The sequence below is a fragment of the Drosophila gunungcola genome, chromosome 3R, assembly GCF_025200985.1.
Source record: "Drosophila gunungcola strain Sukarami chromosome 3R, Dgunungcola_SK_2, whole genome shotgun sequence".
NCBI classification, from domain to species: Eukaryota; Metazoa; Arthropoda; class Insecta; order Diptera; family Drosophilidae; genus Drosophila; species Drosophila gunungcola.
The window spans coordinates 7092046-7109724 of NC_069139.1; the positions used below are offsets into that span (position 1 = coordinate 7092046).

Below are 17679 nucleotides of genomic sequence, written 5' to 3' on the forward strand. Positions count from 1 at the left end.
CAACAGAATTTGCTCAACAGAACAGAAGATTTTTAACAACTTGCTTAGGCGTAACGTACGTTAGGGTCTGTAACTTAAAATGAAATCAACAAATCGCGCCAAGCTACAACTTAATAATTATCGATCACCAATCGCTCTGGTTCGCATCGGAGTGGATTGGAGTGGATTGGATTGGATCGGTCCGGTTCGGTCGGTTAGCACTATTTTAAATAGTCTACAAATTTATAATTTTAAAGTCCACGCTGCAGCTGCAACTGCAGCTCACTTACACATCTAGACTAGAGCTAACCGCTATATCATATATGTCTAACGACTAAGGTCTAGGGACTACAAAAACGGACTAAAACTAGGCCCGCCTTCCTCTCGCAGCGGGAGGAGGTTGCTTTGTTGGTTACAGTTTACAGTTTACAGTTTAAAGTTAAAAGTTTACAGTAGTTTAGCTCATGCAGTTGTAGTCGTATTTTCTAGTTTTTAGCAATATAAAATCGATCCATTTACAAAGACAAATTGTAGAAATGGGCTTGTCCATTCGCTTAGCCTAACAATCCTTGGGTTTTGTTAATCATAGCCGGCTGTGGGTGGTGCTTCCATTAGCTAATTGAGAGGCGGGTGAAGGTCTCATATCGATGGATTCTAGACCTTGGCCAGCTGCTTCTTGGGCCGCATGGGCACAATGCAGTAGCCGGCACTTACATCGCGTCCGCTGACCAGCAGGTTCTTCAAGACCGAGTTCGATTGCTGCTGCTGCTGCTGCTGTTTCTGCTGCTTGCTTTCCGCCGACTGAGACCAGCGTTCGCTGCCCGCTCGCTTGGCTGCCTGGGTCTGGTGCTGGGCCTGATCCTTGCCAATCAGCTGTTGGAGCAGCTGCGGCGACTGCACATCCAGGCAGATGGTGCCGCTCTTCAGGCGCTTCGATTCCACGGGGTTTCCTGCCCCTGTCGCGCTGTTCAAGTGTCGCTTGTTTCCATGCTGCTGCTGCTGCTGCTGCTGCTGCTGCTGCTGGGGCTGGACGAGGTTCACCTTGGCCAGTCGCTGCTGCGTCGTTGTGGGTGGCTTGCTTTCCACCAGGCGAATGGTGGCCTTGGTGGTCACTGGCGCAATGCTGGCTCCATTTAGAAGCTTCAAAGCCGGCTGCTGCAGCTGCTCCTGCTGCTGCTGCTGCTGCTGTTGCATCAATCCCTTATTATTCTGAATGGTGATCAATGGCACTGCATTCAAGATGATATTCTGCTGCTGCTGTTGCTGCAGTTGCTGCTGTTGCTGCTGGAGCAACTGAATGGTGGAAACCTTGCAGGGAGCTGGGGAGGAGGGGCTCACGGGAGCCGACTCGGTCACATGCATTTGCAGTAGGTCCCAGCAGTCCAGGTTAGCGGCTAAAATAAAAGGCAAAGTCGAATAGAGTTAGTAATAAATAAAGAAAGTTCTCAAAGAAATATGCAGTATAATCCTCAAATTTATAGATTCGAATGCCAGCCAAAAATTAATTCCTTTGTCCATGACATTGGTGCTAATTTAAAACAATAACATTTGGATGCCGCAAACATTCTGCACATAAATAACTGAGCACATTCTATACAACCATATATATAAATATATATACCTGCCTGTCTTTGTCTCTGTTTCTTGGTATCTATACGATAAGTAGCTAATATCTACAGTTTGTCTACAGTTTGTTTCATTTTATGCCGCACACACCATTTCTGGTGTGTGCGGCATAAATCAGGCGCGATTAGCTAGTAGAAAATTCATAAAGGCCTAAAGGCATCTGTCAATGAACACCCCTCGCTTTACTGCCTGTCATAAGACCCAGCACTTGCAGTCAATACAATTGACGGGGCCAGGAGCTGGTGTCACCGACTCCGCCACTTTCTGGGCATCGATCACAAACCTCACGGCACCGTGACATGTGTCAAAGGTAAGAGAGCAATGTGTGAAAATTACGCAAATCGCTTACAAACCACTGGAGCTGAGGGGTAGACCCACATCAATTAGCTCTCCCGCAATCCTCCCACAAAAAAAAAAAAAAAAAAACCCTACCCAAAAACCAAGTGACATCTTGCGCGACACGCAACAGAAATTCCGAAATTTTCTTTATATTTGCCTCTATTTTTACATGTAGGCGTTGGAGTGCGATCGTGTGCGTTGGCAGCACATCATAAAAAATAAAGCAAGTTTCCACGGTTATTTTTAGCCGAGAAACTGCCATAAAATTAGGCCTTTCCAAAAGCCAGGAGGCGACATTGTGGAATGTTTCAAAAGCCAATGGGGAAAAAAAGTCCCAAGGGACCGTAAATCAATCTATTCAGCTCTGTTAGATCTATCAAATGTCTCTTTCTATTAAAAAAAAAAAACGAAAGTGTCGTAAAGTTTCCACTCCATAATTAACCATCAATTGCTCGAATGTCTTTGTTCTTTTATGTGCCTTCTTTTTTTCGAAGAGTTGAAATTTCTGTCTATAGACCTTTAATTAATTTCTTTGACATAATCTATAGAACTAAATATCAATTAAAGTAGTTAATTATACAAATAGTTTTTTATTAATTTAACTTTTGAACTATTAGTTCTTCCATTTATTTTGATGTTAATATAATTTTTACCATTGTTTTTAGATTCTCACACTTAAATCTTTTGGTTCATTGCTTTTTGTTAATAAAAATATTTTCCTTTGTTTTACTAAGCCTTTAAGTAAGTTATTTTTTCCAGAAACCCAAGCTAAACTACCTATTTGATCACCAACTATTTACCCATCCGCAACTCAAAGATACTTACAGTCCTTGCTGTAGTCATTCTCGAATGCATCCTCAATGGGATTACATAAACTGGCTCCCATTGGCACATCGTATTTCTCCTTTTTGCACTCGATGCTCAGGCTGAGCAACTGCTGCTGTTGTTGCTGTTGCTGCTGACGTTGCTGCTGCTCCTCCTGCAACTGCAACTCCTGCTGCAACTGCTGGAAAGTCCTGAACTCGCTGCCACCCTGCTGCTGCTGCTGTTGCTGCTGTTGCTGCTGCTGCTGATGTTGCTGGAGTCGCTCGTTGATCTCGTCCGCCACAGTTACACCACTTCCTCCCAGAATCGAAAGCGTTCCATTGCCGGATCCGCACAGCAGTGCTGCCAGTTCGCTGGAATCGCTGGTGAAGACCGCCGCCTGTTGCTGCTGATGTTGCTGCTGCACTGGCGACGGCGACAATGAAGAGACCGTTGAAGCCGGCGATGAGCACAGAGAGTTGGAGAAATGCTGCTGCTGCTGCTGCTGATGTTGTTGCTGCTGCTGCTGTGGCTGGTAGCCAGTATTGTTTGCGTACTGCTGGTGATGTTGCTGCTGCAGCTGTTGCAGCTGCTGCTGCATGGCATCGATCTCCTTGGGCACCATGGAGATCTGCAGATCCTCTGGCGGACCCCACATGAGATCCGTCTCCGTCAGCAGGGGCATATCATCGCCGATGGGGATGTAGGGAGCACGCATGGCAAAGTCCTCGAAGGAGAACTCATCCTCCTGGGTCAGCGAATTGGGACTGCACAGTGAAGGCAGGCTGCTGTCCTCGGGACTCTGTTGTATAACAAGATAAATATAGGTTATAAAGGGCACTTCAAGTTTAGAAAATCTTTGATTAACTTACCTTTGCTGTGATGCTGGGCGAGTGCAGGTGCTGGGAGCAACTTGTGTCGTTCGACTCCTCGCGGTAGTTGAACAGCGGATCAATATTGCTGCTGCTATTGCTGTTGTCGTGGTGCTGGGGGTGATGTTGCTGCTGCTGGTGTTGCTGGCTGAGCTGCTGTTGCTGCTGCTGCTGCTGGTTGTGTTGCTGCTGCTGTTGCGGTTGCTGCTGATGACTGGGATTGCTGGCAGTTGCCGTGGGAGTGGGTGTGAGCGGGCTGAGCGGACTGTTGGCATAGCTGTTGCTACTGCTACTGGTGTTGCTAGTTGCTGAATTGCTGCTGCTGCTGCTGGGACTCTGGTGCTGGTAGTGCTGGCCACTGGCCGTCGTGGAGCAGGTGGTCGAGTCCAGGGAGTTGATGTCCTCGGGCAGCAGACAGGAGCCCATGAGGCCAACCAGCATGTCGCTGAACGGAGTGATCTCGTCCAGCTGAATGCAGTTGGTGGAGGCCAGGTGGTGGGATAGATCGTCGGGTTCCTCCTTAAGCACTGAAACGGAATAAAAAAAGATGCACTTAGTGGCGGTTTCACATAGTTCGCGGTGGGGTGCTACATCTCAATTCTCAATTCGGTTTGCCTACTGTTAATTAACTCTGCTCCGAATAAAACACTTGGCTGGTGTGCTGCCGAAATTTCAATTATCGCTCGCCGGAGTCGCCTCTAATTGACAGCTCTCAATTGAATCTAATTGAAGGCAACGTGCTTTCCTCGTGAATTAGTCGCTCCAATTGCCATCGCACTGGAATCGAAGCAGAACCATGATTTTTATGGCCCGGCGACTCATTAATCAGCATTTGTGGCCTATTGACGTACGCGGAATAAGTGCAAGCGAAGCTGGCGAAAAACAAACGTTCCTGAAACAAGAACTCAAGATCGCTGTGATCGCTGGAGCTGGCTATTTTTACGGAATTAAAAACCTATCGGGTGCATCGCCCCAGATCAGGTGCAAGGGCGCTTATCAGTCGGGGTCTTGATCCAGGGCGATCTTCCTTGGGAGATTGGGCTGTGCGTCATCTGAGCCCACTCAGAAATTCGTAAACTATGCCGAGCCTCAGTTATCATCCCATCCCAATCCCATTTCCATTCCTGTCATGGGGTTCGCTATACTAGATGGTATGCTAATAAAACTGGTCTTAACCGCCTGTGTGTGCCGACTATTAAGTTGCAAAATGGAAATGAAAAACTAACTAAAACAACGGAGACCGCAGGCCAAATAGAATTTCAAATGCAAGTCCAAGTTCGTGAATGTGAGTGCGAGTGTGAGTGCGAGTGCATTGTTTGCCTTTGGCTCAGCAGCGCAGCTTATTTCTATCAAAGAGCCATATATAATACGGATAAATCCCAACTGCGGCAACTGCCACCGCGCAGCCATATAAGCCAGAATATAGTAAGCAGATTGCCTGGAATGGTTTTGCAGCTCTTCAGCAGCCCACACTCGGATTAGCTAATGCATTTTGCACAGAGAAAAATCTATAATATATATTTAATATAATTTTATTGCTCAGTTAGCTCATTTTTAGTCTAAAAGCACTTCTAGATAGCTTTCAGTTTACAGTTTAAAATTAGTAATAACCTAATTTTAACTGGTTTTTTGACTGCATGGTCACACTGCCTTTTTGAATATATGAAAAAACCTTGTTTAAATAAATAGTTATCTTAAGAAGTTCTCCTATCTAAGAAACTAGATTTTCTTACTCGATATAAATTAATATCAATGAACTTTTTTCTCTGTGCAGAACATATTCTGTTGCCATTTTCATGGCAGAAACAATAAAGATCAGATTAGCGGTGTGTAAGGGATTTGCACAGCTTGTAGCTGGAGCTCCCCTGGCATCTGCTTGCTCTTGCGGTCGTTGCATTCGACACAAACAAATTAATTAACAATGCAAGCCCAAAGGTCTAACCCCCCGCAACAACCCGCCCCTGCTTTCTAGAGGCCTCTACCCGGCAGTGTGACTTGTAATTATGGCACTCGAGTGCTACTCAACGTTGCCAAAGCTTTTGCGGAAAAAACAACAGAAATTATGGCGCATGATAATACAACACACACAGAACAGAAAACAGAGCCTCCTACTTAGTGCCCATTGGGGGTCTATCTATATCGGAATCGAGGAGTGCATTTTATGAGATGTTTGCAAAGTGCTTCTATATATTGCAGCTCATCGAATGTGTTGTTTTTCGCCAAAGTGCAAGGCCGGTAATGGCATTTAGCGGCTAACTGGCTAACTGGCTAACTGGGCCCACACGCAAGGCTAGGAGAACAGAGCAGCTGTAGCTGAGACTTGACCATCACCCACTGATCCAGTCACCCAGTCATCGAGTCACCCGGTCAATAAGTAACCCAGTTACACAGGTCAATAAGTAACCCAGTCACACAGGAAAAAATATTACATTGGGGCACAGACCAATTTAATAAACATTCATAAAACAGAATATATCTTCAAGATATGAGATGTTAGAACTGTTTTTATTTGGTGCAAGCAAAAATAACTCTTTTTGATGCCTTTTGAATTGCTTATATTTAACAGAACCCAATGCTTTTTTTGCCTGTGCAACCGATGAGAGGTCGGTCGTGAGGCACTTGTGAAAGGCATCTCTGCACTTGAGCCACATTCGGTGCACTTGAGGCATATGTATTTTATTCGAAAGTTTTCAAGGGAACAGGTTGCCGCATTAGCACACACACCGAAAATTCATGCTCAACGCGTGACTGCGAGGAATCTTTGGGGGCAGTTGGAGAACCCGAAACCGGGCGCAAAACGGCTTCAATTTAAATAAATTTATGTCATCATCTGCAATTGAAGACGACGACTCGTGATGTGACGTAGTTCCAAATCAGAATCGGAATATGTAAACAACGGACACGGCCACTTAAGAGCCCGCAGAGATGAGAAGACGGAGAGAAGACGGAGACAAAACGGGGACAGGGCGTGATGCTAAAGAAGAAGCTACAGCGTTTAATGTAAGGCCCTGAAAATATTGACGATTTACACAGCAGCCACAGCAGACCTCGCATCGGATTTGGACTCATCATATCAGCTGTGAACTTGAACCCGGGTGATTAGAGCAGAGAATTCAATCCAACCGTCTGCTTTGCTGTTTTTTAATTTTTGTTTAGTTCTTCGACATATAGTAATGGTAAAATATTTCCGATTTACGGTTTAAATTTCATCAAAATCGGACGACTATAGCATATAGCTCCCATAGGAACAATCGGAAAAATAAATGAAAAAAAATTATAACTTTGCTGTTTTTTAATTTTTTGTTTAGTTCTTCGAGATATAGTAATGGTTTAATATTTCAGAATTACGGTTTCAATTTCATCAAAATCGGACGACTATAGCATATAGCTCCCATAGGAACAATCGGAAAAATAAATGAAAAAAAATTATAACTTTTCTGTTTTTTAATTTTTTGTTTAGTTCTTCGACATATAGCAATGTTTAATTATTTCAGAATTATGGTATAAATTTTATCAAAATCGGACGTCTATAGCATATAGCTCCCATAGAAATAATAAAAATATATAAAATAACTATCTAATAATTGAGCTGCAAATAATCATAGTTTCAATGTTTTTTTTTAGCACATACTTTTATTCATTATTTGTGCTTCTGGTCGTTATGAGCGTGCTTATCACGCGTGCTAATTACGATAGAAGTGCGTTGTCCACGTTCCCCTACGATCCCTATATTGATTCCAAAGCATAATTGCCCAGCCACTGACTATGCACCCATTAATGTATCGGGCCAAGTGCCCAATTGATATTTATGGCCAAGAGTGTTCCCTGTTATCGTTAAAAATATTTGCTTTTGTAGATTGTGTGTGGATAAGAGCATAAGGTAATTACAGTGGGGCATTTGTTTTTGTTTGTCAACGGGTTACTTTTGTTTGGCCATCAAGAAGAAGCCTCTTTTCCTCATTCTACACCACCAGCCCCCCTGATTATCTGTATCTGTGCTGTAACGCCTTGAAAATGCGAGTATCTGGACAGCCGGCAATCGAAGCGATCGAGTGTTACAACTAACTGATTAGGCTAATGGAATGGAATATTTGAGTTGTTTGGAAAAGTACCAAAACAACAGCGGTGACAAGAATTACATAAAAACACTGGCCACTCATCGCCATCCCCTTAAGGCAAAGCGATTTCGGACGAAAATAAAGCCGAGGCGTTTCCCTGTTTATTTACGTTCCACACAACGAAAATAAATATAGACGACGACGCGGTGGGAAGAAAGTAAAGTGAAGTAAAGTATCTCTATGCGAGTCTGCAGGCACGGCAAAATGTCAACATAAAGAGGCCGCAAACTAAACGAAAACGAAAGCGATTAGAGGCTGCAGGTCCACTTGAGTGTCGAAAATACTCGATAAATTTGGAGGGGTGGATGGTTTTGGAGAGGGGCGCACATGCGACATATGCCTGGCAGCACCGCTTGATCCATCGCCGGACCTTGGCACACGCGCCAAAAATTTAGCTCTCTACTCCCCCGGTTTTCACTCTTTTTTGCAGACCCTGCTCCCCCCGATGACAGCCACATCGCTTAGCATATTAATTGGCTCAAGTTAATATTCATATTTCTGTTTTTGTCACCAGGCGGCAGAAGCCTGCCACCAAACGAAAAGAAAAAAAACACTCGATGTCGGGGGAGAAAAAAACATTTGAAATACACAAATATTCCAATACAGAAAGAAAAGAGTGGGCCAAACAAACAGTGACGATTTTCTAAATAATTTAATCATATGATTTCTAGTGGAAAATATATCTTGACTTGCATAAACAAAATTTTTTATTATTTTATTTATGGCTTCTACGAACAGAAATTTTTAACTAACTATAAAAAGCTATTAAAATCAACCTAATTGACAAACATTAAACCGTTAAGGCAACACTATAACTTTTCTAAATAACTCATTGCAAGATCAGCATTTTAATAGGCCCTTTAAAGCAGTTGGCAAATAAATCAATCTAAAAGAAAATACGGTCCGATGTAAGTCCCTGCGTATACACAATTACTTTAAATTTAGAACGATCCCATTGTTTACCTACGTAACCCACTTTACAGTGTCATATATCGAACAATTCCATAACCGCGATCTTTGAAGACAACACCCAACACCGACAAACTCTTATCTTTCAATAAACGATTCCCTGGGGTTCCATGTGCACTACCCTGCGAATGCGTAATGCCGGCAAATGTGACATAAGAGCCGGGCAATTGCATCGGCAACCGGCTTGCGGTTAAGTACGAACGGGAATCCGCCCCCTACCCAGACCCTGATCTTATATATATACCCCTTCATATATGGCAGTACTTTTATATACCTATATAGTATGCACTTATCAGGCGAGCGAACTGAACATTGTTTACTAATGCACTTTTCAGCGGTGGGTTGGCGGCGGGGTATTTGTTGGTTCTTGCTGTTGTTGTCTTTACAAATAAATAGTTTTATTTGCGCAAATTGCGGCCACAGATAAGCAAGCAAAACGACGATCGCCAGAATGACTGACCAACTGGCTGGCTGAATGATTGTCTGACTGACAAACTGACAGTTTGACCGACTGACTGACCAATCAAATCGCACAATGCGTCAAATCACATCAAATAGCGCGCGTCACTAAGTTCCCTGCCTCTTGTCGTTGCCTATTTTTGCATAGAATTTATAAACAAGCCAACCGGAATGCATATGTATAAGTTGGCGCTGTTTTGTCGCTGAAAAACGTTGACTTTAGCCTTGAACGCAGAGCACTGCACCTGATGCATTCACACAAACACACACAAAAGAAAAGTATTCCAAAGTGGTTCGCGAATCTTTCCTGTTTTTGTATTATTTTCTACACTTATCAGCTGATTTAACTATACCTTCCCTAACAACCGAATTGAGTTATATAGCTACAAAAGGGTGTCATAGAAATCTCTATCAATCAAAATGCTAATATCGCTATCGCGGAAATCTTTTTTAGTTGTTTTAAAATTTTTGGTGGAATATAAGGATTAAATTCCAATATATATACTCGTTATGAGAATCAATTTTCATGATCAGAGCAAAAATTATGTATATTGAGTATTTATTCGTTTTTATATATTTTTAATAATATATATATCAAGTAAAGATTGTTTAACTGACTACTAGAGATTTCTGTGTTACCCTGTTATCGAATAATATTTTGGGATACAAAGATCAAACTTTTTCTACTTACTTGTCAGACCTCTTCCATCGTCAGCGAACAGCGAACAGAATCCTTTATTCATATCTTGAGCTGGTTGTTGGATCTGCTGCTGCTGCTGCTGCTGCTGCTGCTGCTGCTGCTGGTGGTGGTTGCTCGAGGAGATTATGGCCGCCGTGGTGGTGGTTGTGGGCGGCAGTGTGGGCTCCACACTGAGCGGTGTCTTCTTGGAGTGGACCGCTGCCGGTGGGGTCAGGGGTGAAGCGGGACTCGGGCGGAAGACCGAAGCGGTCACCGACTTGGGACGCTTCTCCTCGGGACGCAGACCGCCGCTGTTGCCGCTGAGCAGCTGGGCGGTAATGGTGCGCGGTCCTGGCGAGTGATTCTCTCGCTTGATGTGCAGCTCCGCTTGGAGGATCTGTTTCAAGGGATTGCTTTCGGGTAGTTGTTTTATCTTATCAGCTGCAGCTGCAGCAGTTGCAATTACTATTATTGAGTTTCTTGCTGGTACAGTTGCACTTCCACTACCACTACCACTTCCAGTTGCAGTTGCAATTATTTTATCTCTTGCTAATTCCAAAGGTATTTCCTTGTTGATTTTTTCTGTTTCCTTGCTCTCAATTGCCGGCGATTTATCCCCGATATCTATTGTTTCCTTGGATTCCTGAAGGATGATTTCGGGACTGACTGCTTTTTCAGGCTCCTTCTCGTTTTCAACTGGTTGGTGCTCCTTTTGCTCACTTGCCGCCGTTTGTTGTGCAAGTGAGTATATCTCATGTTTGTTCTCAAGATTACTGCAAGATGAAGATGCACAAAACGCGTTTCGAATTGGTTTAATTGAAATGCTTATTTTCGGTAACTTATTCGCGTTGCACTCGTTTGTTACACCACGGCGAGAAAAGTGATTCGCGGGATTCGTTCGAAATTATCTGAACATTGTATTTCACAAAAAGAGAGTCACACAAATAATGCACTCCCTTCCAGAATCAGCTGCAACAACTGATTGGCACTTGTTCTGGGTTAGTAATTACCAGTTAACCAGACTTAATTAACTTTACGGGTCCCCTAATGAGCCGAATTGAGCCGGAATTTCCTGAGTACACGGAAAAGAAAACAATATCGCTTTATAAAAAGGTAATATCACTTACTTATCAAGAATGATAAGAATGTTCGCCAATCGCCTGCTTTCTGATTTTACTAACACTTTTAAAGATAATGTTTTTTTATTAGATGAAAAATTATCGTATTTATCCTCTTTTCTCTTTTAGGTATTCCACAAAAGGTCAATTTTAGCCTGAAATCATCAGCCAATATAAATAATATCAAATAACTATTTTCTGTGCACCTTTACGGCAGTTAAATGTCCGTACATGGTTGGGTCAAACGTGATCACCTACCATTCCTATTCAAAATTAGCGACTTCTGGGTTGTTTCCTAGGTTTCACAATTCCCATTGGAAAGTTTTCGCCCGCCGATAAGTCACGTTTCATCAATGCCAGACCGATGTACGAGAATCACCGCCTATGCCTTATCAACTATCCAAGCAAAATCATAATACGGCTGGGCATCGCTCATGTTGTTTTCATGTCGTGATAGATAGCACGAAGTTAGGTGGGTGTGTCCCGCTACAAGGCAAATTAGCAAAAACAACAGCGGGACCAGACCCAGATTGATAAGCCCGGTGGTGTAATCAGTAATCCGATGAAACCCAGTCCCAAAATCCCGAGAGAACCCAGCAACTGGCGTAGGAACTTTTCAGCTCTCCTCCGATAAGATATAGCATTCGAGCGATCGGCCGACTCAGCGTGAAATGATCAGCGGACGCGGCGTCTCCGGCCGGACTGCTACGTTTTACGGCCATAAACGCCCGTAAACGACAACGACTCCGGACTGTGCATGCACGGAGTGGCTGAGAGTCAGACGGAAAGCGCGTGAAGCCCCCGTGGGGCGCCCGTGAAACCCCAGTGAAATGCGTGCTGCGACTGATCTGGCGATAAGGGCGCCATCGCACGATAGCCGAGCTATATTCGTTCCCCGGCCTCGAGTGCTGGACATGATGAGGTTGAATATCACCAACGCCAGCCAGCGCCAAAACAAACAGCCGAGTATTATTTATAATTACCAGTGGTAGAAAACGCAACAACAACGATATTTTTTGGGGGCTCGTCCCTCTGGTGAAATAGAAGAAATACGTCGTTCGAGAAATAGTTATGGGGGCAGCTCGACATTGAAGTGAAGGGTCTTCCAGTGGACAATCGAAGATCTACGCCTCTTTCTGGTGGTGACCAGCCCACTTTTGGCCGGAAAGGGGGGATCAATGTCATACGAATTTTTGGTTGCATAATGAGCATCATCGATTGATTAGGACGATTGAGAAATATACGCATAATATACGCCCCTGGCAAAAACACACCCACCTGGCCTAACGAGCACACACCGTAATACCGGAAGGCACTGAGTGGACAACAAAAGGTACAACCCGCCCAGCCGATATACAGTTGTAGATACAACTACACAGCGGACTACTGCTACACTTAAATAATTGCTTCATCTTCATTGTTGAGCTCGCCAATTGTTGGGGCCGCCTGTCGTCTGACACGGGCAGGTTGCAACCAGTTAGAACCGACGATCGTTACCGGTGGTGATCGGTCCCCTTTCAGGTTCAGGCCTTCCCGAAATGGAGGAGGCTTACATCACATAATTAATTAAAAGCCCCAAAAATACCCAAGTAAATACGTACAGCTACGGTTGAAATGATAGTAAGACTCTTAAATTGGAGAAAAGGTCATTATAAACCAGTTGAAACGAGGCTATTTTTGTACATATTTAATTGTTTATCTGGAGTGTTCCTCAAAACACGTAGGAGACTTAAAAACAAAGATTAAGGTGTCTAGAAGTAATCTGTTGTATCTTTTAAATCAACTTTCGTATTAAGCAAGCAGTGTTTTAAAACTTTACATAATTTGTTTTAACTTAAGAGTTTCTACAATTCTTTATATCTAAAGTCTATTTTATAAGCAATAAAATTCACCTTTTAAGTTCTGTACGCGATGATATATCTGCCAAAGTTAATTGCACAAATCAAATTGAAGGAAAAAATGTACACAAAATAACAGTCATAGTTTTGTTTCAGCGAAATATATTTATAATAAGATTTCCCTAACTGATTTTAATAATCATTTAGTTTTTTACGGAAGGGTTGTACAAATGAACTTGGTAGTGATAGTGTGCTATTATTACGACCGCTGCTGTGTGTAAAAGGCGCTGGCAACAAACACTTCAGGCTGTTTGAAGTGCTGATGAGTTGATGAAATGTTCGAGAACGCCTGCAGCAACTGATAAGAGATACAGATAGAAACTGCACCCGCGATCTTTTCTCTCAAATCTTGAACTGTGCATCTTGAGTGGAACGTGGAACGTGAAACGCGGATTGCGAATCTTTGAGTGTTCTGGTGGATTTTGGAGTGCGAGACTGCGAAGTGCGAAGTCAGCAGCGCTGCTCGATCGCCTGATGTTTTGCCGCGCCCCTTTTCCCTACGATTTTCGCAAATGCACAAATTAATTACCCAGGGCAACTAAACAAGCTGCAGTTGAGTAAAAAATAAAACAAATAAAGCGTAACGATGGCAAAATTAACTATTTAACTGGTTCTGGTTTACAGTTTCGTACAATTTAAGAGGAATTTAGGCTGGGAAATGAGTATAAGGAGTGATATTAAATAATTTTTTTAAGTCGTGGGAGGTGAATTCGAAAACACATCGTTGCAGATTGGAATAATGAATAATGTGTTTTTGAATCTGTTTGACATTAGGATATCGCATTTTTCCTTTTGAAAAATGGTTTATGACTACTTTAATGATGTCAGAGTTGCAAAATAATTTTTTTCGAATTTTGATGCAACCAAACAAATTTTCTTATTGTGTAACAAATTGCGTCGAAGAACCAAAAACAGGGAAAGAGATGCGAGAAATCGGCGACCATAAAAAGAGAGGAACAAAACAAGCGGACGACAACAAACACAAATTGTCTGAAAAGCGAGAGGCTGTAAATTTGCTCTCCTTTTTTGCCCCTCTTTCAATTGCAGGGCAATAACGGGTTCCCCCCGCCTTGCCCCCACCTCTTTATCAGCCCCTTTAAAAAAGCAGTAATTGCCTGCCTTTGTATGTGTGTGCAGTAAATTGAATGAACAGAAAGACAGTAAAAAAAAGAGATCAGAAGAGTGGAGAATTGAGAACTGTGTTTAATGTTTACTGAGAGTTGTGTAATCGATTGCAGAAATATATATATATATATTTATCTCTTTAATTACACGCACTCTTGGCCATAAAATAGCCTATAAAAATTTAATAAACAAATGCAAATGGTCGGCAAATTTATGTAATGCAAATTTGCAATTGCAATGTGGCGAACAGCGAGAAGAAAGAGAGCAAAGAGAGACGAACTCTTTCTTTCTTTTTTTTTTTTTTTATTTTGGACAATGCACGCAGAATGCAATTTGTTGCAGTCGGCGTCGCAGTTGCAGCGCAGCAGCTGAGGATTTTACAGGTTAGGAACGAGTGTTGTGTAAAACTTTGTCTCTTTTATTTGAATTAACTTTTTGGTTTTTATTCTTTTAATTTGATCATATTTTATTATTTTCAACCGCTTTTCTCCTTTCCGCGTGTAACAAACATTTGCACACTTTTCTAATGAGTTTTTTGCTTTTTTTGGTGGCTTTAATATGCAAATTTTGTTTTATTATTTTTGTACTGGACCGTTTCAGATTTTGATAATCGCTCACACACACAGGCAGCGGCTGATTAAAATAGCAATTATATGTTTTTCTATAATATATAGACCCCTGCTTTTGTGTGTGTGATTAAGTTTATTTTTGACAAATTTTTTTTTGTTTTTTTTTTTGTTTTATTTTTTGCTGACTTTTTATTATTTTTCACGAGGTTCACTAGGTACAAAAAACTTTAGGCTTTTTATGTAATTTGTTAACTTTTGTTTTAAAGGGGTTTCTATTTTGTTGTTGATCTTTTACCTTTTCAACGTTACTTGTTCAGCGCTTTTTCATTGGTTTTTTGAGTAGTTTTTTTTTTTTTTTAATATTTACAGTTCCGTTTTGGCTTGTTTAGTTAGTAATTTCGTTTGCGCTGATATAAAGCATTTTTTTTAACTTTATTTGCACTTCGACTCAACTCGACGGCAGCTGGCGAAGTAAAACAAAACGTCAATCGGCGATTGTTTTTAAGCACGACGCGGCGATCGGAGAGGTGCGAACGAGATAGCAACGGCGGCGGCGGCAGAGTTTAGTTAATAGTTTTTTTTTTTACTTTAGTGTGCCTCTCTGTTTTTTTCGGTTCAAGTTTTAATTTATATTTTTTTTTTCAGGGAGCAGTGCACGGAAAAAGTGAAGTGAGCGCTGCGAAATTTGAGAGACGAATGAGTGGAAATTCGTCGGCGATGGCTTTTTCAAAGCGGCAGCGACGCGACGCCAAAAAATTTAAAGAGAGCTACAATCCGGCAGAGAATCCAATTCTGAGTGGGGAGAGCAGCGCCGGCGCACTGAGATTTGAGTACTTTTACTCAATAATACTCGTTCTATAAGATATTTTGGAGTGAAAAAGTGGGCAAAAATATTTCTCTCATATTCACTAGCGACTTATTATTGTTTTTATTCCAAACAAATCAGCTGAGCGCTGCGAAAACGCTCTCACTCTCCCTTTTCCCAAAAAAAAAAGTGTGTGCAAAGAAAAATACCTTTTTTAATCCTAATCTTTTTTTTTTTTTGCCTACCCAAACTAACCATTAAACGTTGAACCCCAAATATCAGCTGATAGTCATGATAACGCTAAATCGAATTCTTATTAGCAATATTCAGGTATTTCTATTGTAATTTTATATTACCTCACAGGCGCCTGAAAGTATGACAGAAATAATGAAAGGGAGAGAGTCGTAAATGGGCAAAACGGAAATCGACGCGTGGGCAAGTGAATCGCACTCCCATTCCCAAAAAAAGTCATAAAAAAGACCCAAAAAATATTCATGTTTATCACTTAAAAACAAGAACTTATTGCTTTTCCAATTTCCTGTACAGTAAAAACTCTAAAGCAGCTGCCACATTGAAGGGTTTATTATTCAAACGAATGCAGTGCACAGAGAAAAAGTATAAATATATTTTAGAAACATATTTGTTCGGCTGCTCAAAACTGTATTTGAAGTTTAACTTTAATACAAACAACATGGCGGATGAAAAATATTTGTAATTTTTTAAAAAATATTTTTCATCCGCCATGTTGATTAAATTAAACATATACCAATGGTTTTAAATTCAAACTTTGAGTTTGTTTTTTTTACTAATATCCAACTCTTTAAGCTTGATTTTAATTACTAACAACAGTTGTGTCAAAATTATTAAAAATTTAAGATTTATTTATTCTGATTTATATATCGTATGTGTTTTAAACCAAACAAATTATGATTTCTCCATAAAATTAATGGGATAATTTTTTCTCTGTATATCATAGGCATAATCCTATATTTCACAAATATGAGCTGGCATTGCCCGAGTGGACATTCGCTAATTTCGCCATAAAACTAAAGCCATTGCGTGATAGGCATAAAAAAGGACTCACGAACACAGGCTCAGAGAGAGAAGGATAAATAATAGGCCTGCCAGGACGAAAGCAAAGCGAAAGAGAGAGCACACGAGTTAGGGAGAGAGACAGGACACGAACCAAGTATTTGCAGAAATTTTACGATTTGCCTTGAAAACGAAATAAAGCGTTTAAGTGTGTAGGTGAGTGCTAAAGTGTGCGTAAGTGTGTGAGCGTGTGCGTGTGCGTGTGTGTGTCTATATCCTCTTTAGTGGTATTTGTCTTCTCACTTTTCGAGTGCATCAAATTTACACAACTCGCTGATGAAATCTCGTGAGCCTCTTCGTTAAAAGCTCACTTAAAGTGTGTGTAATGTAAAAGGTGAAAAAGGTGGGCGGGTAAGAAGGTGATTCCACCCCACCCTCCACTCCCACTCGTCACTCAAAAATGTCAGAATATCCCCAGAATGTCAGAATGTTCCCCAAACCAGAGCAAACAAATCCGATAGCGAGAAGAAAAGAACATGACAAACAACGAATTAAACGAAGGCAAATAAATTCAAAATGTTTATGCAGTTTTTGTTGCTGGGGAGGACAGAAATAAATTCAAATTAAATTCGGGCCAAACATTTTCCACAGCGAGGCGAACAATAAATAATTGGAGGCAGAAAAAAACAAGGCAAATATAGATAAAGCAACGAATTATTGCACATTGCAAATATCACAGGTGGCTCTATATAAATTCTCAAGCATTTCAAATGTAAAACAAGTACTAATTTCCTGCAAATAATATTTTTGAAAATTAAGCTTTAATTATTTAGGAGACATTATTCTTTAAAAAAAACTATTCAAACTGTTTAAATAATTAATATTTAAACTATTTAAGTGTGGTAGACTTTTATGTTTCTAGAGTTACCTGGATTTGTGGACCACTGGCTTAATATTTTTTAAAATGAAATTAAATTATATATATATATATATATATATATATATTTATAACATATATTTTCATTCAAATTAATTAAAAAACTATATAAGTTTTTTAAATAATCCATAATGAAACTAAAGGTGCTATTATTTAAGTGTGATAAACACTTATATCTCTAGAGTTATCTGGAATGCTGCTCAACGCTTGAAATTCCAATACTTATTTAATCCATTAGCGACTCTTTAATGATTCGATTATTATTTATCTTGTTGACTGGACAAGATCGGGCAGTTATCACCTTGTCAGTGCCGACATTTTCCGCATCTTTTATGCGAATATTTCGCGAA

General features: G+C 41.1%; 1 protein-coding gene across 3 annotated transcripts in view; it reads right to left on the reverse strand.

The window, feature by feature from the left end:
- LOC128251935 (protein similar) overlaps window positions 1-17679 on the reverse strand; it is a 69230-nt gene that overhangs the window by 9087 nt on the left and 42464 nt on the right. For 2 of the 3 annotated variants that reach the window (XM_052979213.1, XM_052979212.1), the window contains exons 8-11: window positions 9858-10618; window positions 3621-4147; window positions 2770-3550; window positions 694-1373 (exon numbers count right to left, since the gene is read on the reverse strand). In XM_052979213.1, coding sequence (XP_052835173.1) covers window positions 694-1373; window positions 2770-3550; window positions 3621-4147; window positions 9858-10618 — 2749 coding nt within the window. Of the gene's footprint in view, window positions 1-693; window positions 1374-2769; window positions 3551-3620; window positions 4148-9857; window positions 10619-17679 lie in introns of those variants that run through there. The other variant, XM_052979215.1, reaches the window with a different exon arrangement.